This window comes from Paroedura picta, chromosome 5 (genome assembly GCF_049243985.1).
Source record: "Paroedura picta isolate Pp20150507F chromosome 5, Ppicta_v3.0, whole genome shotgun sequence".
NCBI classification, from domain to species: domain Eukaryota; kingdom Metazoa; phylum Chordata; class Lepidosauria; order Squamata; family Gekkonidae; genus Paroedura; species Paroedura picta.
The window spans coordinates 47,617,341-47,638,594 of NC_135373.1; the positions used below are offsets into that span (position 1 = coordinate 47,617,341).

At 46.0% G+C, this 21,254-nt stretch overlaps 1 protein-coding gene across 4 annotated transcripts in view; it reads right to left on the reverse strand.

Annotated features, from left to right (window-relative positions):
- Positions 1 to 5,114: 5,114 nt before the first annotated feature.
- Positions 5,115 to 21,254, reverse strand: part of CD164L2 (CD164 molecule like 2) — a 43,653-nt gene continuing 27,513 nt past the window's right edge. Inside the window, exons 4-6 of one of the 4 annotated variants that reach the window (XM_077337751.1) lie at positions 20,085 to 20,174; positions 16,728 to 16,890; positions 5,115 to 6,904 (exon numbers count right to left, since the gene is read on the reverse strand). In XM_077337751.1, coding sequence (XP_077193866.1) covers positions 6,898 to 6,904; positions 16,728 to 16,890; positions 20,085 to 20,174 — 260 coding nt within the window. In that variant the 3' untranslated portion in view covers positions 5,115 to 6,897. Of the gene's footprint in view, positions 6,905 to 13,079; positions 14,394 to 16,727; positions 16,891 to 20,084; positions 20,175 to 21,254 lie in introns of those variants that run through there. The other 3 variants (XM_077337750.1, XM_077337753.1, XM_077337752.1) reach the window with 3 other exon arrangements.

Below are 21,254 nucleotides of genomic sequence, written 5' to 3' on the forward strand. Positions count from 1 at the left end.
CTGCATGGGTAATAGAATTGTGCTATAATTGGATGGTAGCTGTGCCCTGGGGGCCAGGGTTGACTGATTTTGACCTGTGGGACTCTGTCTGAGAAACAATTAGGAGAGAGTGTGTGGAGGGAAGAGAGATCGAGTGAGAGAAATCTGTGCTCTGTGCGGAGGTCATCAGTTAGGATACCATCCTCCAGGTGGGACCTGGGAATCCCCCGGAATTACAGCCCATCTCTAGACTACAGGGATCAGTTCCCATAAAGAAAATGGATGCTTGGGAGGGCGGACTTTGTGGCATTGTATTTCACTGAAGGCCTTGTTCTTCTCAGGCTTCACCCCCAAATTTCTAGGAGTTTCCAAACCTGCATCTGGCAACTCTTTGCACACATCCCCCGTCGGTGGCCAGAGGGGGGAACCTGGCAATTCTAGTCACCTTTTTGGCCTGCCATGCCAGGTGCCCCATTTTCTCCAGGGAAGGCATCTGTTGCTGGAACACCAGGGCATTCCTGAAGGACAGTGAGTCTCTCCTGACCAGAAAGACCGGCAGCCTCCAGATCTGTGTGAACAGGAAGCAACTGTGTGAAGCAAAAGATGCCACTCCCTGCTTCAAGAGAAGTTTCTACCCAACATCCACCACTCTCTTCCAGATGAACCTGTGTCAGAAAAGCACTTTCAGAGCTGTTGTGCACTGTAGGATCCTGAGAACCCAGACTCAAAACCCAGGGATAGCCTCACTTCCCAGATGGGAATGAAGGGGAATGAGAAGAGACCCAGCAGAGCCCTGCAGATGGCACAGACCAGTGGTCCCCAACCCCCGGGCCGCGAAGGCCGCGGCGCTGGGCCGCGGCTCCCTCTTCCCGCCCCCCCCCCACAGCGAGAAGCTCGCCAGGCTGCGAGCAAATCGGCCGCTTCAGCAGCCGATTTCCTTGCGGCCTGGAGGGGCGGGGAGAGGGAGCGGTGGCCACCGGCATGCCAGTGGCGCAAATGCGCACGCAACTTGCCGCGCATGCGGGTTTGCGTCCGGCGGGGGCGCAAACATGCACGCACGGCAAGTCCGCGCATGTGCGTTTGCGCCGGGGCTGCCGCGCATGCGCGGGGCCCCGGGTCGCCCTCTCCCTGCACCCCGGCGCAGCGGTCCGCAGCCTGGCAAAGGTTGCGGACCACTGGCACAGACAACAATTGTTTGCTGCTTTTGGCTCACGCACTGGAAACTTTGGGCAGCCATCAAACTGGGCCAGGGGGCTGATTGAGACATCACAATGCCCCCCATCTTTCCCCAAAACACATGCACGTCTGGAACAGGCCCTGTGGGTGGGTGCTGCAGGAGTTTTGTGCTTGGAACTTAATCCCCCAGTGTTCATGAGCCTTCACCGGTCAAGAATTATTGACTGACTGACCATGTCAAGGCTGCCTCTATAAACTTACCTGGAGATACAGGTTGAATGTTGCAGGATTTGCTGTGGTCATAGTCAGTCCTTGGAATGGCACACAGTTTTAGAATAGCCAGCAAAGCACCTTCAGAAGCTGAGACAAATGCCTTCCACAAGGACATAAAACTGGCCCCTCTACTCCAGAATCTTGTTCCCCACAATGATCAATGGGAAGCAAGTACACAAAGCCCAAGTCCTTCTGCTATTGTTCCCCACAGTAATTGTTATACTGCCCATGGACATGAAGGCTCTATTAGCTGGAGTCATCCACAGCATTGATAGACTTGTCTTTAATTGGATTTGCACCTTCCCTCACAGACCTCTAATTACTGCATGAGAATCAACTGTCTCCTACCTGTTTGTGTGTTGAGATCTCCATTTGCTGCAGTTCAGGAGAACCAAATGAAGGGAGCAAAAATCCTGAGGATATGAAGACTTATCTGTGCTCTGTCCCCTTTACTAACCACCTTTGGTCTTCCCTTACACACACTTTTTATAGTTAGAAACACTGATTTTGCAAAACCTCAGCTTTGAAAGGGAATGGAAGATTCCCCCCCCCCCCGCGCTATTATTATACCAGTCATGAATGCAACTAGAATAATCTCCAAAGATATTGAACATTTCCTGGGAATGGTCCTGCTGAAGTGGGCTAGCACTGGGGATTTGAGTCTTTGCCTCATCCTCCAGATAGTATAATGTGCCCCAAACAAGAGTCCCTTTCTTCTCTTACGGGAAATGCAGAATTTCCCCCTGCTCAAAGAACTTACTCTTTACGTTTGTCTGGTAAAGTAAGCATATGCAAGTGGGTCCTGTATCCAGAACTGGCAGCAGAAATAAATGTATGTATACCTGGAAATCCCTTCTTGTAGTATTTGTTGGACAGGTCCTCCTGAGTTTTCCAGCTTGTGACATTAGAACTGCATTACCAAACTTATGATAAACAAGTTACACTTTCTTCTACATTCTGAGGTCACATCAATGGAAGAGCTCACCAGACACCGCTGTATGTCTTTGCATGAACCATCATTCTAGGCACGTTCTTCCTGACTAAAGAATGCATGACCAGAAGAGCAAGTCATACAGATACATCCTTTGAGGGCTAATGATTCTGCTACTTTTCTGAATTAGAAGTGGAATGAACTAGCCACTCATGCACGAAACAAAGGTCTGGCTAATTATCTGCCCTCAGTAGAAGGTAATTGGAAGGTCACATGGGATCTTGCCCTTCAGAGGTCAGGAAGGAATTTTCCTCTGTGCTGCATTGGCCAAGGATCTTGGAGAGGTTTTTTGCCTTCCTTTGCCCACAGAAATAGAGTCCCAGAGGGAAGGGGCGAGTAGTCGTGAATTTCCTGGGTTGTGCAGGGGGTTGATGATCCCTGAGGTTCCTTCCGGCTGTATGTTCTTGATGGGGTTGGGCTGCCAGCCATCTTAGTGCAGTAGTCAGGAATAGCAGCCTCTCATCTGGATAACCAAGAAGAATATTGAGGAGGAAGTTTAAGGCATTTAAGGGTGAAAAGGACATCTGTCTATGCCCCCTAGCCTCTAATGCCGTGAAAGTTTACAGTGCAGTTAATTGTGAGGTCAGTGTATATGGAGCATGAAATAATAAATCAGAGGAAAAGCAAAACAGCAAGTGTTTCAGATACAGCATGTGTTTTCAGATACCTTTTATGAAGTGTCCTTAGAAACTGGAGTCTTCCCTCTTGGGGTAAAGGGAGAAAACATTTAGGTTCCTGAGTCCTGACACACAGCAGCAATGTGGTTGGGAAATAGATGACCACTCAATATTGCTAAAGACAGCTTCTATGTTGCCATGTATTGAGCTTTTTTGGTTCCTTTAGTTCATCATATAGATGCCAGTAGCCATTCTTTCCACATTTGCGTAAGCAAACAAAATGTTGTTCTGTATTATAAGTTATGCCAACATTTTTTATCTGTATTTCCGCACTAGAGGCTTCGTGCCAGGCTATAGGCTGGATTTTGAGCCATTTTATCCTTAAAAAACCCTGTGAGGCAAGCTAGGCTGAGAAAGAAATTTGAACCCAGGACACACGCACACACAATCCTCATTTCACATTGTACTATAGTGGTACTTCTTCCCACAGGCCATGCTGCATTCTGCAATATGGCCCATATCGCACAGAACTAGAACTACCCTGGTGCAGAATTAAACACAGAGGGTTTGCCACCCTGCTGTATTCAACATTGCTCACAGAACCAGAACCTTGTATACGTGAAGATTCAAGGCACATTGCTCATCTGGGGCTTTTTTTCCTTTTTTTATTTTTTGAGGGAAGTACCCAAATTAAGAAGAGATGCTCTGGGATAAAGCATTTGTTTTGCTATAGCTTTATGGGTTTGTGTGCTTTTTCTTCCTACAAAGGAAAAATACTCGCAGGTACCAGAAACCCCTCTTCCCCCACCTTAGTTTAGGCTCGCCTGATTAGCGTTGCTTTTGGACCCACCTTTTGCTATGCTGCTTTAAACAAGAAGTGTGCTATCATGTAATAAAAGGTACCTCTGAGTGTGTACAGAGTGTGTTGCCCTTTTCACTCAGGAAACTCAGGTTCCCCAAAAGGCTGAGTTTTCTTTAAAAATTAAACCATGTTCTCCAAACACAGCCATATTTTATTCCTAAACTTCAGGTGGGGACTCTGTATTATTCATACTTCCCCCTAGTTTACATCCAGTCTATTTTAAATAGCTTTTTAAAAAGAGGCTTTAATAAACCCCCTTTAAAAAGAGGCTTTGGCTAGATTATTATTTTGGATAGGTTTCTGTGAGGGGGGGAAGGTTAGGGAGACAGAAGAAATGGATTTTCTATGATTAAGGGAATACGATCATATTAAAGGAAGCTTTCTTTATTTGACTGTAAGTTGGTCATGGGACACACTTTGAGTTTCCAACCTCCACATAAAAATATGCAGGATACCTGGTCAGGCCAGCGATAGCTGCCAAGTTTATAAAATGTATGTGCATCTAGGTTTAAGAAATGAAGCCTGGCCTGGTCAAAGCAGATGCAGAGAACACTTTCCCCCTCTTTCCACACAACAGCATGCATGCCCAGTAAAGTGAATGGGCCCTAGAGTGGGAAATTTTAGCTGGGGCATCGGGAAAAATTAGAAAAGCCTTAGAATTTTAAGTTTGTAACCTTTGTATATTTGAAATGTTGTTACCCACCCTGAGCGATGTGGAAGAGCAGGATGTAAATAAAAATATTATTACTAAATGTTATTATTCACGGCAGACAAATGAAAATACCGCTTCTAATGATACATCGCTATCTTGTGGCACTCACTGCTGCAAGATGCAGTGAATGACCTTGAGCCTAGATGTGGCTTGAATTTAATTATATATATTTTTTAATGTGGGCCTTGTCTGGGCAGAAAGGCAGCATCAATTTTTAAAAAAATAGACAAATTTTAAGGAGTGGGGGGAAGACGTGAGATATGTCCCTTAATGATTACTAAACACAGCAGCAGAATGGTGCCTCTGTATTCAGAGTCAGTGATGCTAGATGTTGTGCTGGCCAAGTGTGGAGCAAGCCCCACCCAGAAATGCCTGTCTCCACATGCAAGGGGGCCGCTAGGGCTTCTGCCAGGATTCCCCCGCCCCAGACTTTACAATCCTATAACTCTGCTAAGAACTGCACTATTAACAGCAGTTCAAATTGGAATTGAAATTCTTAGCTCATTTGATTCATTCTCATCTTTAATCAAAACTCTTGTATAAATATATAATCACCAGCATCAGTTCTGTGTCTAACCACCTCCTTTAGTAGCATTCTCCTAGTTTTAAAAGAGTACCATTTTACCATTCTTTAAACACTGGGTTATAATTAGCTAGCAAGTGCTCTTTAATTATACCATTTATATCTGACTAACGTGAGTCATACTAATTTGCAATTCAGTCAATTAATGTTTTAATTATATTAATTGCTTTCTTGCTATTTTAACCATTCTGATATAGTGCAATGTTTATTTCTCTATTTCTCTACCATGGTTATTCAATATTTCAGATATTAACATATTCCTTAAAGGCTGGAACAAAAATCTACCGCTGTTGAACTTGTATACAGGTCAATGAATTTCATATATCTTCAGCCCGGTGGGATTTGCCTGACAGGGCCAGTAATTCCAGACCTGGCAGTAACCACAGACCATGGCAAGCCCCCCTCCCCTGTCAAATCTATTTTAGATTACAAAGCTGGAGGAAAGGACTGCAGTGAGGTCGTCAGACTGAAGATGTTGTACAAAAACTATTAAAATATTTTTGTTCAGGGACTGCCAGATTCACTGCTCCAATATTGCAGGTCATATCAGTGACAGACAACAGAGCCTGAAGTTCCATATCTATAAATCCAATTGTCCCCAAACATACGTACCGTTCAAAAATGAAAACAAAAGCCCACCAGTATCTTTTTATTAGAGAGATCCTTCTGTATCTAGCATGGTTCCGCAGCAGGGCAGCTGTTTTGCTATTCCACAGGGGCAACTCAGAGTCCGGAGCCTTGATAAGGTTCATTTTCAACAGGCAAATGGCTTCAGAGAACCCATATGTGAAGGGTTTAGTATAACCAGGCAGCATCTCACCCCAATTCCCTAACAGAAGCAAGGTCCAACGGACTCCCCCCCTCCCGCCCCCAACAGCCTGTTACCGGCCCCTCATCCACTCCGCTGCCATATCTCCCACACAAGGACTTGACATTTACCCAGAGCTTTTGGACATTTTTATACAGTATCAATTATTTTAAATGTGACCTGGTCTCTTCATTCCCTACTAATAAACAAAAGCAGCTCCAGTTTCAGTGGATATTCGACTTTTGGTATAGGGTTCTATTTCCTTTAAAAAAATAAATAACCCTACATAGAATCACATTATGCAGAGGGGCACAAGCAAGAATAAATTAAAAACTCAGAAAATCATGAGGACTAGCAGCAAACACCTGCAAATGGATTAAATTTAGCCATGCTTATCATACCAGAGGGAAGAGGAGAAGGCTTTCAAATTTTAAAAACAAACTCAATGTAAGAGGCATGGGGGAAGACAAGATCTGGTACAGGGCAATTGTGTGTGTCCCTGCAGCTTCAGAGTAAAGATAATTAAATTAAACCAGGTTATACAGAAGTATTTCTAATTGGTCAAGGGAGTTCTTAACCACACAGAGTGGCATCTACTCACTGATGAAGCAGATCAAAGTCCCTGCTGCCTTGCATATGCTAGTGAACGAGGTCTTATGTGTATTTTGTAACATTTCTGCAGCAAGTCTAAAGGGCCCTCCCATCTGAACCAAGCTGTACCCATTCTGGCAAAGGGCTGCCAAAATCTGCAGCTAATATTCTGCTTCGAGCAGCCCCATCTGAAGGAAAGAAAGAGAGGACTGTGGCTCCAAATATGGCCAGAACGGTGGCCTCTTCTCCATCTACTCCTCCCAGGCGAGAGAAACACATCAAGACAGCTCCCTGGAGATCGACCATCAGATCCTATTGCGATGGGAGAAAACGAGAGAAAAAACAATAGCCAGCAAAAAGCAAAAAGGGCTGTCCTACCTGACTGGGGTGTAACATCTCTTAATAGTTTTCTATGCCCAGAAAACAAGATAAATATAAGCAGGGGGTTGGACCAGATAGCCTGTATGGCCCCTTCCAACTCTATGATTCTATATGAACTGAGAATAACTTGAGAATCGCTAGATACTAGAGGTTAAGATACTTCTAGCATTTTTGTTCAAAACATTTCTCTCAGATTTAGCCCCAAAATGGCTTCTGCACCACACTGAGGTCTAATAACTTTTGATGTTTTTCCCAGAGTTCGAAACCTTTCCATAAACTATTTCCAACGAACCAGGAAAGTAAATACTTGTACATCAAATTTCCCATCAAAATTAGAAAAACAGACTTGTGAGCATCTCATCGGCTTTGTTTTTCATAGCTGTAGAATACAACAATGATAGGTGTGCAAAGCTACGCCTCCCCCCCCCCAAAAAAAGTTGTAGTCATGCAAATTGTCATTTTCCCTAATTTGCTATAGATTATTCTACATTTTTACAAGTATATATAATTTACTCTGTTTTTCTATCATGGGAGGTAGTGGTATCAAATTTGGAGATTTGGGGATCATGCCTGGAGCTAGGGGAGGGAACTCAATGAGGATATGATGTCATAAATTCCCCCCCCCCACCTCCACAAAGCTTCCATTTCCTCCAGGGAATAATCTGGAGATACCAGGAGGTTGGTAACCGAGAGGGAGGACAGGCTGTATTAAGAAGCCATATAGAACACTGAAACCGCCCTTCCCTGATAATTAAAAATCTCATTCATTAACTCCCCAGGCTTCTGTAGCGCAGTGCTTGCTCACACACTTCAAAGTATATCTTCAAAGTCATGGGGACCAGTAGACCATGATAAAATTCAAACCTCTCCCTGAAAGGGAATCAACTGTTATCCTACAGATAAACATTTAATCACTGCAGTATTGGGCATGATGGACTTAACCACAACATAAGAGCCCTGAGGGCTCAAGTCAAAACCTCCCTTGAGTCCAGCATCCTGTTGTCCCACAGCGACCAGCTAGTTGCCCATGAAGGTGCATTAGGTGAGCCCAGGGTCCAAAGCCTCCCCCAACAACCACTTCTGGAAGGTATACTGCCTCTGACCATGGAATTCCCATTTAGCCTTTGTGTCCAAACACCATCGATCCTCATCCTTTGACAATTTGTCTAGTCTTTTTTTTTTATTAAATGAGGACATGGTAATATTGACGATTCACACATAACACAATATACAAAATCCATATGAGCACAAACACATGAAGCTGCCTGATGTTTGCGGCCTGAGCCACAAGAGAGGGTGGTATATAAATATGATTAAACCTGAACATATAAATAAAAGAGGAAGAGGATGCTGGGAGGAGCTGCGATTCATGTAGGCTGTCCCATCCCTGATTGGTCATCTTTCTAACAAATGGCCAATCAGGAAGGATGTCCTGCCCCTGGCGGCATCCCCCTCCAACTTCTCCCATGTGGAAGAAGTAAGCCAGCTCGGTGAGTGGGAGCTGGAGGGAGGGCAGAGGGCCTGTGAATGTGGTACCCGTGGAGGTGGGGAAGGAGCCCACGCAAGTGATTCCCCCCACTGCAGCCATGCCAGGCTTCAGCAGCGCTGCGGGGGCAGGAGGAGAGGGTGAGACAGTCCCTGGCAGCGCTCCCACCACCCTGAGCAGCTCCATCCGTGGCCTTCTCAGGCCACAGCAGGGCTGCTTGGGGAGGAGTGGAGTCCCTGCCAGCGCTTCCCCCTGCTGCCCTGAAAAGGCCTTCTGAGGCCGCTCCAGGCCTCAGCTGGCTGACCTGGGTGGGAGGGAGGGAAACTAGCACACATTGTATGTTGAGATACAACAGCATTTTTGCTAGTAAATAAAATAAAATGCTGAAACATACCCCTGGTCCATCAAAGTCAGTATTGTCTACTCAGACTGGCAGCGGCTCTACTCAGACTGGCAGGGATTGAACTTGGGACCTTCTGCATGCCAAGCACATGTTCTGCCAGTGAGTCACAGCCCCTCCTTGGCACCAGGGGAGGTTCAAGAACACAGCTCTGTGAAAGACTCCAATCACCTTTTACAGCCTGTCACATGAGGTACCCCTTGCAGGTACTACTAGGATCAGCCAACCCCGTTGTGTATCAGTACTGCAGTCGTCTTGGCCCCTCTCCCTCAATAAAAACACGAGCTGAGCTCTCTGTTGCTTCAGGTGTGACATAAAAACAAGGCCTCCTGGGGGAATTCTACACAAGCAAAAACAATGTTTTAAAGCCTATCATTACGGTGAAAGGAGCCTGTTTTGTATACAGAAGGGGCCAGATCAGGCCTCAGAATCTCTATGGCAGGGATGGCAGTGAGAGCAGATGCCAGTCAAGGCAGGCCACACGGGGCTAAGTGGCCAAGGAGAACACCCACAGTGATAGGAGCTCCTTCACTAGCTGATAAGTCCCCGGAAATTACAGAATTAGTAGTGGAATTCCTGGCTGCTGTGATAAAAAAAAGGATAATCGGCTAAGCAAAAAATAATTCTAGACTATGGGCATTAACAGTTGGTGTAAATGACTGATTACTGAGCATTCTATGGAGGAATATATAATTTGTTGTTACTTATTTTACTTCATTTATTTTTTATATTAGATTATGTAATCATTATCAATTACTAATTAATTATTTCTATATATGCCATTAAAGGTTTTTTGAATTTGAATTTCATAGGAGCTCCAGTCATCTGGGGCAGCTTTAACCTTGCAGTCCCCATAATGTTCGTCTCCGCTCTTTCACCCCCTTGAGGCTAACCAGAAGCCATTCTCCAGGTGAAGCCATCTCCCTTGCACTGTGTTCATTCGAGCTATACTAGGTTGGAGGCCAAGCAGCATATAAATCTTTCAGACTTAAAAAAAACACTATAGGAAATCTGTGTTCTAGTAGTCCAGTAAGACTGAACTAAAATGGTTTGATTTTGTATAAGCCAGCTCTATCTATCCTGCCCTGCCTTGGTTAGTGATTTCAACTACCTTCCCATTGACTGGGTAAACACTGCTCAAGTCATGCTATTGAAATGAACCCCAGAACCAAGAGGCTACACCAGGAGAAGGTCTTGGCTTCCATGCCTGGTTGTTGGCCCACTAGATGAACTGGTTGGCCACTATGTGAGACAGGATGCTGGACTAGATGGACCACTGGTCTGATTAAGCAGGGCTCTTTTTATATTCTTACAGATAGTTCAGGCTAGCCTGATTTTGTCAGATCTCGGAAGCCAAGCCAGGTTGGCTCTGGTCAGTATTTGGAAGAGAGACCACCAAGAAATACCAGGGTCATGTTTTGGAGGCAGGCAATGGCAAACCACCTCTAAATTTCTGTTCCCTGAAAACCCCATGGGGTAGGCATGCCAACTGTGACTTTATGACAAAGAAAACAAAACCATCTTATCCATGAGACAGAAAATGATTGCTTAATATGCAGGGAAGAGCAGCAGATGGACTTGCCAACTGCTCCTTCCCCACCCAATCCTTGCCCAATTGCCAGTGCAACATTAAGAGAGGTTTAATGCAAGGAAGGAAGGATGTGGGAAGGGTGCATGACGACACTCCACTGGAAGGACAAATATCCTTCACAGTGTCTCTCCCTTTAAAAGCAGTTGGCAACCACTGGGTTTAAGTTTCCAGCTGCAGGATTAAGACCATATTGAAATCCCAGAGTCAGCATCTAGACAGGAGTGGTTAGAAGTTTCACGAAGGCACAGGTATTACACATGGTAAGTCCGGGGGATGCTCAATATTTATGTTTCAGTGGTTTGTCCTTGGAAGAAGCACAGCAGGGGACCCAGGGGCTAAACTGCAAGTTTCAACTTATTCATGAGGTTCCCCAAATATGCAGAGAAATTATGTCTCCAGACGAAGCAAAAGATGACAATTCCCAGTCTGATGAGGACTGAGAAGGTCCCAGGAGGCGTAGCTCACCAACAGCAGTTAAGCACCAGTTAAAATTTAAAAAGAGGAGAAGCAAAATAAGGATGCTCAGTACCATGAAGAGTTACAGAATCCTTGAGGGAGGAGGTTTCTAAATTATCACCCCTCCAGTGAGTCCTTGTGGGGCTTGCTGCTATTGCTGAAAGCCCCTGGAAGTTTTCAACCCAAAGTGTAAATTAACAAATGTGTAAAGCAGCCATTGAGGGGCACCCAAGTGTCTGGGCCCATCTCCCCTCCACCTGCTTCCCGTACCCCCCAACCAGGCGAGACCAGCTGTCTGGCTGTGTCCCTAGGCAGGACCACCCGATCCTCCCTCCTCCAGACTAAAGATCCAGAACTTCTTTCCTCCGACATCTCGCCAAGACAATCCTGAGGTTGAGGCTCCGCTCCTGCAAGCAAGTCACGCTGCACAAGAAATCACCCAACAGTCACAAAAGCCCTGGAGAAATCAACATCCTACAAGCTTTAATTAAGAAATCAAAGGCAGACATCACAGGTCTTTGCTCCATGCAGCACAGGAGACCCCGGCAGACTCTGGAAACCATAAAAACCATGCAGCAAGAGGAGAGACACACCACAAGCACACACAGAATTCCTCAGCTGATGGGAGAAAAAAAAAAACACAACTTGATAGCACCCTCTTTCACATCACTCAGAGTGTATGTGCCTTTGGGATTTGGGCAGGGAGGGGGATGGAACAGATACAGTGCAATAAGGTACCACTGCCACAGGTTTTCTATGGCAGGTGATGGACAAAGACATTCCTACTACTCCTTTTGTATATATAAATGTAAAGAGTTCAGGGCCTATTCTCTCATGGCTGGTTTAAACAATGACTGTATTGATATTCCTCTTTGTTCCCCTGATGTGGGCTCAAAGCAGTTTGCAAAGTTGTTCTCCCCACCTCTATTTTATCTCCACAACAGTCCTTGACAACTAGGTTAGGCTGAGAGAGTATGACTGGCCCAATTTCACCCAAAATGCTTCTGTGTTGACTGGCGATTTGAACCTGGATGGGGCAGCCAAACTGGGGCTCCCCAGATAACTGTAGGCCACAGTGACCATGAGCCCCTGCCAGCATGTTGGTTGGAGCTCATGGTCATTGTAGACCATGTACATCCAGAGAGTGACAGTCTGGCCACCCTGGGCCCTAGGCCAGCCTGAGCAATCTAAGTACTGATTTTTCTTTATACACACACCAAGCAATTCTCCTGTAGAGCTCAGCATGTGATTTAAAACTCCACTTTTATTTGTAAGGAAAATGCTCATCATCTCTTTCTTTCAAACAAGTTATGCAAATACATGCAAGCTGTATATGTGTTCACTGTAATATGTGAACAAGGCAATTCTGATAACAAAAGCCAGAATATACATGTGTCAGTCTTTAAACTGCTACAAGACTCCTACAGAATTATTGCTGTTGAGGCTGGTTAGGCACATGGGGAGAGACAATGGTTGACCCAGGGTCAGCCAGCGAGTTTTGCTTCCCATGGTAGAAAAAATAGAAGTGCCATGCTGTGATTTTTAAAGGAAAAGGCCATTCTTTTGGCTCAGTGTTTTTAAAAGATGCTTTCCTGTTTTGCCAGTATAATGAGCGCTTGCAGTGTGGGATGAGCATCTAGAAAATCCTGCTCTGGCTCCAGATACCCCACAGTGACTCTCTCTCTCAGCTTAGCCTACCTCACAGGGCTGTTGTGGGAATAAAAAGGAGGAGGAAGGAAGGATGGATAGATGCTGCCTTGAACTCTTTGGAGGAAGGGCAGGATAAAAATGTCCTAAATAATTGAAGGCCCTGACCTGAATAACCCGGGGTAGCCTGATTTTATCAGATCTCAGGAGCTAAGCGGGGATGGCCCCTGTTCAGTAGCTGGATGGGAGACCGCCAATGCAGAAGGTGACAATGGCAAGCTAACCTCCGAACATCTATGGTTGAGGCCAGGATCTTAGAAGATCTGATCCCCCCCCCCCTTGGTGCCAAGCAGCAGGACCCCCAGGGTCAACTACAGCGGGGTTATGGCTCCCCTCTTGCCATTTCCCTATTGCAGGGGTAGTCAAACTGCGGCCCTCCAGATGTCCATGGACTACAATTCCCATGAGCCCCTGCCAGCAAATGCTGGCAGGGGCTTATGGTAATTGTAGTCCATGGACATCTGGAGGGCCGCAGTTGGACTACCCCTGCCCTATTGGATGATGTTTATGGGGGAGATATAGTGGATTTTTACTGCCATGTTCTCTTATCTATATGCTGTAACTTTATATCATGCTTTAATTTTAATGAGGTTTTACTGGGGTTTTAAATTGTGGACAATTGTAACCCACCACGAGCTGGTCAGCTATGACTTGATGGTAAAAAAGAACAAAGCAATGAGTTTTTCATAACGCTTCCAGTGATTTTACTTGTTGCTTGTATAGCCTTTTAATTTTTCCTTCTTGCCACTAAATGCTTTAAAATAGTTACACTGCTGTGTTATCATGATGGCCTTCCGCCGCCCGCCCTCCCTGCTTGCCTTGGCTATTAGATTCTTAATATTTTTAGAGCTATAGATTGGTCTTCTAATAAACATTAGCAATCCTGGGGGTTTTGTTTTGTTTTTTACGCTTTTGTTTTCTGTGATTGTTAAAAACCACCTTGAGAATGGAATAGGCAAGGTGCAAGACAGAAAGTCTTTTATAAATAAGTTTCTATCCCACCAAATCTCTTGGCCCCTTTGATCGGGAAGCTTCAGAATTTTTGCTGCAAGAGTTCTTGTGAATGGGGGAATGCTTCTGTGTGCCAAGTATAACAGAGAGGTAGGGTCTCAGAGGGTACAGAAACTGTCTAAGCCTGGACAGCCAGTTTCTGCTCTCTCTCTCTGAATCATCCATTGATTCAGGAAAAACAAAGCTGCCTATTAGTGAGAGCAACAGTACCGGGGCAAACAGCAGTGGATTTTAATGAAATTAACAGAGATTTGTCAAAAGACATTCCTCCATTAGGATAATGACCAGGGGGGATGAAAGAAGGGTGCATGAAGTGGAACTCCCAGAGATAAGTCCCCAAAAAACGCATTGAGCTGGAAAGCTTTTTGCTGGACTTTACTACTCTAAGATGGTGGTACTCTAAGTATGGTGGTACTCTGTCTTTCTCCACCCCAAAATTCCTTGCACATAGACAACTAGCTTGTTATGGCATTCAGTCTAGTATCTCCCTGTACCCCAACATGTTATTTATGTGTGCAAGGAAGGTCTTTCTCTCCCCAAGCAGAAACATCCAAATTTGCACTCCTGCAGTTGAAAGGTGTATGAGCCCAAGAAAAACACAACCAACCACATGTTGCCACTGGACTGGTCCATTGCCAGGTTCTGAAGATATAGCACCACTAAAGAGCAGAGCTAAGAAAAGGTGATACATTTTCCTTTTTCTGGACACAGCCTATATGTTGTCCCCCCCTTGTTCATTACACACAGCTACACCTACTGGTTGTCCTCTCTGGTGACAAGCAGCATGCAAAGAAAATTAAAAAGGGGATGAGTGGGAATTGAGAAAATCAACATTAGAGACAATGCTAAGCATCAGAAGGCCCCTAAAACACACCCAAATGCATGGGGACAGGGGATTTAACCCCCCCTCCCTGGCCATTGCCCTGACTTGAAACAGCCCCAGTAGAGGCATCTATATGGACCAATGAGCTCGCTCAGAGCCATCCAAGAGCCATTTCAGTTTGGGAAAACAGCACAACACAGCACAGTGGGATCTGAAGCCCAAATGTGAACCAGACCTGGGCATTACATTTTTATGTACAGGCCTCCCCAGGGACACATATGCAGATACGAGCAGACTTTATAACACGGGATGAAGCCACTGGGGTCCACAGGCAGAGAAGAACAGAGATGGGGGCAAAGTGGTTAGTTTGCACTTTGAGCCAGGGACCCTTGAGAAAATGTATGGGCAGAGTGACAGCAAAGAAGCTAGAATAGAGTGTATGGGGACTACAGGATGCACCATGGAGACAGGGAACAACCCCGAAAGGCAGAGCTTCTTGCCTCTTTCCACAAACATGAAAGTGAGCAAAATTCAGCCAAGGCTCCCCCCTTCTCCTTGCCCCAACATTAAGGGGATGTACTGCACCTGTGAAACGCCTGCTTGCTTTGGGATCCTTAGAAGCTCAAATGAATTGCCCTGCTTGGAACATGGTCACCCCAGGGATAAGCTGGTCATAGCAATTAGGAGCAAAGTGGGGATACCTTTGGACTACTGGACAAGTAGCGGAGGAGATGAGCTTTTGTACCCTGCTTTTCACTAGCAGCTTACAATTGCCTAACAGCTTACTAACAGCTAACAACAGACACCCTGTGAGGGAGGTGGGACTAAAGAGAGTTGTGAGGGAACTGTAACTAGCCCAAAGTCACCCAGCTGGCTGCCTGTGGAAAAGGAGTGGGGGATCAAACTCGGCTGTCCAGATTAAAGGCTGCCGCTCTTCACCACTATACCACGCTGGCTCACAAGATGCAGAAAAAGTCTCTGAAGATGGACACAGACTACTGCTGTTCTTGCTGCACTCCTCGAAGCAGCCTGGAAGTGTGCACACGCGCACAATTATCCTGGATGCACAGCAGCATGGCGCGTGAACGAAGGCAGAATTCAGAAAGCACAGTGGGGTGCGGCTGCAATCCTGCCAGTTAAGCCCAGGACGGGGAAGGCCCCAGCTGCACCCAGCTGCACGGCTCAGGGGATGGTTTTGCCCAGCTGCCTTTGGTGAAGAGCCCTTTGCTCAAGGAGGTTTTAAAAAGCTGGAACGGAAAACCAGCAAGCTTCCGATTCTTCCTCTCAGGCAATTCAAGGAAAAAACCCACCCTCCTCCACATAATCCTGATTTGGCCACTTGTTCTAAATTCCTCTCCTCCGTTCCCCCCGGATCACTGGTTCCCCAGGTTCTTAGTGCCCCACAGCTGTCCCTGGATTAACCTAAGCGAGGATCAACAGATCAATGGGAAGCAGCAGGCTGCCAAACTAGACGTGCCCAGAGACTGATTTGGGCTGCTCTGCCGTTTTAAAAAGGCTCAAGGCAACCACAGGCAGCCAATTCAGATTTCTTAAAAAAAAACATAAACATCTAGCGTGAGAGAGTTCTGGCAAGCTCAAAACCCTCTGCACATGATTTTTATGATGGTTTGGTTGGGCTTCTGTCTCTTGGGCTACGCTTTGGACCAACGCAGCAATCTGCATCTGCTGAACTAGATGCAAAACAACGGACACCAGAAGAGCTCACTGGAAGCTTGTTCAAAAGAAGGTAAATGGAGCTGTTTTCAAAGCCTTGATGTCTCTGAGAGTCCAGAGAGAGCCTTGACTTGTTGCAAGGGTCGGGGAAGCAGGACTGTCCTCCCCCGTGAAAGTGGAGCAAAGCAAAAGGAAACAAAAGGGTTTGGCAAACAGTATGAGGAAGGAAGGGGCATGGCTTGTGCACAAGACAGCAAACACCTGCTTAGAGGAAAGGAGTCCTAGAAAGGTCTGCAGAATGAGAGGGCAGCCCAACTGCACCAAACTTTGTGGTGCTCAGGGGCAGCCTGAACTGCCTGTTCTTCAGTTTAGCTGGCCGTATGCACGAGCCCTACAAAGAACAGTGCAAAAGGGCTCCAAGGGAGGCACAAATTGAGGGTGGGGATGAGAACTGTGTTGAGAAATCCCCCCCCCGTGGTTTGGGCAAAAGGGTCTGATCTCTTCGGCTCTCTCCCTCTCCCATAAAACAGCAGCCATGTGCAAAGATCCGCCCTGAGCGGATCTCCTCCGCCAGCCTCTCCTCCCGGGGGCTGTCAGGGAACTTACAGTGTCTGATAGGTGCTGTCCTTTGATCGGAGGAACTTGATGACAAAGAAGATGACTGCTTGGATGCTGAGCACCAGGACAATCCCGCCAATGAAGCTTGCAGAGTCAAAGCCCGCAGAGTGGAACTCCGGGAAACTGGTTAGTGGAGGGCTGGCCGTGGTACCTGGAGAGGAGAAGAAGCTGGGGGTTACTGGTGAGGTCTCACCCTCTCCTTCCTGTCTCTTGGCCATCGTTTCTCCTCCTCTTCCATTTTATACTTGCAACAAGCCTGTGAAGCAGGTTAGGCTGAGGGCAAATGAGCCGAGGAGGTTCAAGAGACTGATGGGAACCTGGAAAAGGGCCCTGCCATCTCACCTGAGCCGGCCAGAGGCAATGCCACCACTTCCCTCCGTTATAACTTTCCTTGCTCTAGATTCAATGTTCCTAGCAATGCTGCCTAATTCCCCAGTGAGGTAAGTGGCCTTCCCATCCCTGGAAGAATGACTAGCCCGAGGTAACCCAGTCATCTTACACAGCAGAGGTGGGGATTCAAGCCAGTGCCCTCAGATCCTAGCCTGGCACTCTAGCCACTCTACCACATTGGCTCTATCTAAAGCTATCTGGGGAAAAATGATCCAAGCTTTCAGATAGCAGGAGGGATGGGGGAGTGTGTTCCGAAAGTAGAAAGAGCTGGCACAGAATTTCCTGACCAAACCTACCCTTCATTTTACACGAGGAAGAGGACATTCTTTCCCTTTCCCCCCTCCCACTCTGCATTCACCAAATCTATACAGCATAACGCAAGGACCTGCAACCAAATGCCACTCATGTTCACTCCAAAGTCAGCCCTGCCATGTTCAGTGGCGATTACTCACAGGTGAATGTGCGCAGGATATTTAGTTTCTGGAATTTAACCCTGTCGATGTTCTAAATTTCCAGCTAGTCCTTCAGATCTAAGGAGTAGCTGCACAGTGGTTAAAATAATAAAAAGGATTTGCAATCAAAAAGGTACCAAACCAGTAAGAGAGAGAGAGAGAGAGAGAGAGACTGCATGTAAGATGAACAGAAGAAGAGTTGGAGCAATTAAATACAGGCAGGAGAACCGGCATGGAGGCAAACAAAAAAACCTTCACTTGCAGAGATAAACGAGCTCACAACTGCCCATCGGGAGCCTGTGCTGGATCAATAATTCACAAGGCTTTGGGATAGAGTTACTCACTTTAATTAGCCCAAAGCTCTTTGGTTCCTGGCTCCTTTTCGGCAGGAAGATTCATTCTCCCCATGAGCACACAATCCATCTCCTCTGCCTGGCTTCTTTATTAACTGGCCCTTTTCCTTCTATCTTCAGGCCTGGCTGGTTAAGCTTTGCGATCTGAGCACCACTGCATACAGCAAGAGTTTCTGGCACCTCTTTTAAGCAACCAAAGGCTAAGAGAATGAGTGTGTGTGTGTGTGTGAGTGAGTGAGAGAGGGGGGGAGAATGAATGTGTGTGTGAGAGAGTGTGTGTGTATGGGGAGGGGGAGAGAGAGAGAGAGAGAGAGAGAGAGAGAGAGAGAGAGAGAGAGAGAGAGAGAGAGAGAGAGAGAGAGAGAGAGATTGTGTGTGTGGGGAAAGCAGGAGAAATCCTTGTTCATCTGAATTTCTGCTACAAGCCTACTCTGTTACAGAAGCTCATCTTGCAACCCTGGGCCTCAATATAATCTACCTTTCACAGGGAAGACGTGAGGATATAACCAGGGGCAGGGGGACAATGAAGTTGTATACTGATTTGGAGCCTCACTGGGGCATACAGAGTTTATGCATAAACAGTTGGAAGATCAGGGTTTGCTTTATCATGACATGCACATGTGATGGACTGCACTTTTTAAAAGCTTAGAAGTGCTGTGTAAACAGATAAAGGACTGGGAAGGGTTAATTCTGCACAGAGCCAAATAGCCTTGAGTTACAAGCTGCTCCAAGTGATCTGGTTGGTTAGCATCTGCTGAGTAGAACAAACTCTTGGGCTGTATGCTGAGGAGAATTGAGTCTGATTTCAGTCCACGCTGAGAACAGTCCGAGTACAGTTTTGGAATTCTGACTGAGAGCAGTGTAACACAGACAGGAGAACTGGGGAAAGTTGGCAAGGACCTATGAGTAGTTAGATGGAGACTCCCATTCAGGCCAAAGAAAGGGGATAGATCTTCTAGTGAGAGGAGAATTTCTCTACCCAGTCAAACAGGTAGTTAGCTCTGAAGAATGCAGAAAACGCTGGTCTGGTGTGGTTAGAAACTGTCTTCAGAGACCTTAAGAGTCAGTTAAAAACTCAAGAAGAGTATTGGTGTTTCAAGAGAAGGGCTTTGAGTTCAGGAAAGAGTGCACCAGCCTTCTGGAAACCAAAAGAGTCAGAAAACACTAAATAAAGTGAAATGGAATGTGGAAAACACTGGACCAAAACCAGCAAAAAGATTTTAAATAACTGTGAATAGCTTAAGAAACTCTCAGCCTGAAATAAAAGAACAAAACTCTGGGCATATACTGATTTTACTTCAATTATCTATATTGAGTTGCCTCAGGAATTTTACCCCTGATTTCACCTGACATTTCCCTATTATGTTGAATAAAATATTTTATAAATCTGGAATATAAGAACTTCTTGAGTGCCAGTTAAGTCATATAGGTTAAAGGGGTACCCATTCTTTCCCTCAGGTTCCTGGGCTGAGCAAACAGTCAAAATATTATACTGTCACAAGGTGGGACAGACAGAATTCTTCAGGAAAGGAGAAAACAAATAACCAGGGTTTCTCAGTCACAGAAGGGAAAGAAAAATGGAGGGAAAATCTTGCTTCTGATGGAGGGAAGTGGACAACGGCTGCCGTAGCATGCCACCTTGTTTTTGGACAGGGTTTATTTGGGCCTTCAGATCATTTCAGAACCTTTTACTGGGGCATGGCTGATTTGGAGCCAGCAGAATCAACAGCACAGATTCTTACCTCTGCACATAAACAGGGTACAGTTGCTTTGCATGAGTAATGGTTTTGTTTCAGGAATTAGTGAGAATCTTGGCCACCATGTGCATTCAACCCCCCCCCCCACAAAAACACATTACCACCCCACTCTGCTTTAGAAGCAAGCAAGATGTGCTCTGTGGTGACTGATAGAACAAGAGCATGAAAAGAAAATGCAGGGCCAAAACAGAAATGTTCTAGTAAATGCTAGAACAGGGCTGCAGAAGAGGGTCCCAATTTGCGACTCCCAAATCCTGGCCTTTTGAGAGGAGTGGGGGAGGTTAAAAGGCAACAATGCATTCTCTGGTGCACCCTTGTATGTCCATATAAGCTGTTAACTACCTTCTGCTCTGCCCCTCACTCCCATCCACCAACCATGTGGGTGCCTCTTACCAGGGGTGAAGATCTCTGGCTCCTTTGTGGGTGACTTTGGGGTCTCTTTAGTTGTTGGATGTGGTGGCTCCTTGGTGGTCGTTCTTGGTGCTAGGAAGAAGAAGCAGAAGAAGCAGAAGAAGCAGAAGAAGCAGAAAAAGCAGAAGAGGAAGAGGAAGAGGAAGAAGAAGAAGAAGAAGAAGAAGAAGAAGAGTTGGTTCTTATATGCCGCTTTTCTCTACCCGAAGGAGTCTCAAAGCGGCTTACAGTCTCCTTCCCTTTCCTCTCCCCACAACAGACACCCTGTGAGGAGCCCTGATATTACTGCTTGGTCATAATACCTTCTTCAGTGCTGTGGCAAGCCCAAGGTCACCCAGCTGGCTGCATATGGGGGAGTGCAGAATCGAACCCCGCATGCCAGATTAGAAGTCCACACTCCTAACCACTACACCAAACTGGCTCAAGAAGTTCAAATTCAGGAAACTACCTCTGGAATTGTTGGTACCCTGAAGGCTCCATCTGCTGTCTAAATGCACTGGGATGCAAGTCTATGCCTAGGCACTGAAGGCCCTCCACATAAGAAATTTTGCTAAGGCCTCAATTGTTATTGCACCAGACATTATCTCATTGTTTTTGCTGCAGGGAGAGACTTGGACTTAATTTATTACTTAATCTGACTTAATTTATTATGATTCTGCCATGGGGTTTTACTCTTGCGTTAACAGACACATCACATCCCACTTATCAGCATGGAAAATAACTGCGTGATCCCCAAGTACAAATGTTTTTAAGACCAAGAGAGTAAACTCTTGGCCACAAGGGCGGGGCTGTCATAATACAAGCAAACTGCTGGATCCATCCCAGGGAGACATATGACAGCAGCATACCATCAAACCAGACTCAGAATGTCTGACATCAAACCTTTTCCTTCAGCTGCACTGGAAGCAAATTGCCTGCTGGGAACAAACTAAATAGTGTTACTTGCCCAAAGCAAAGAACCAAATCAGCTCCTACAGTGGCCATATTATGATTGGCTCCACCCACACTGTAAAAATGTCAAAACAAGGGAAATGAATTCAAGCCTAGAAGATGCTTGAAGCATAACCAACCACAAAGCCTGCTGTGATGATAAAATGGTGGGGTGAAGAATTATGTTACTCACTTCTGGTCCCCCTTGAGGAAAACAGTGAG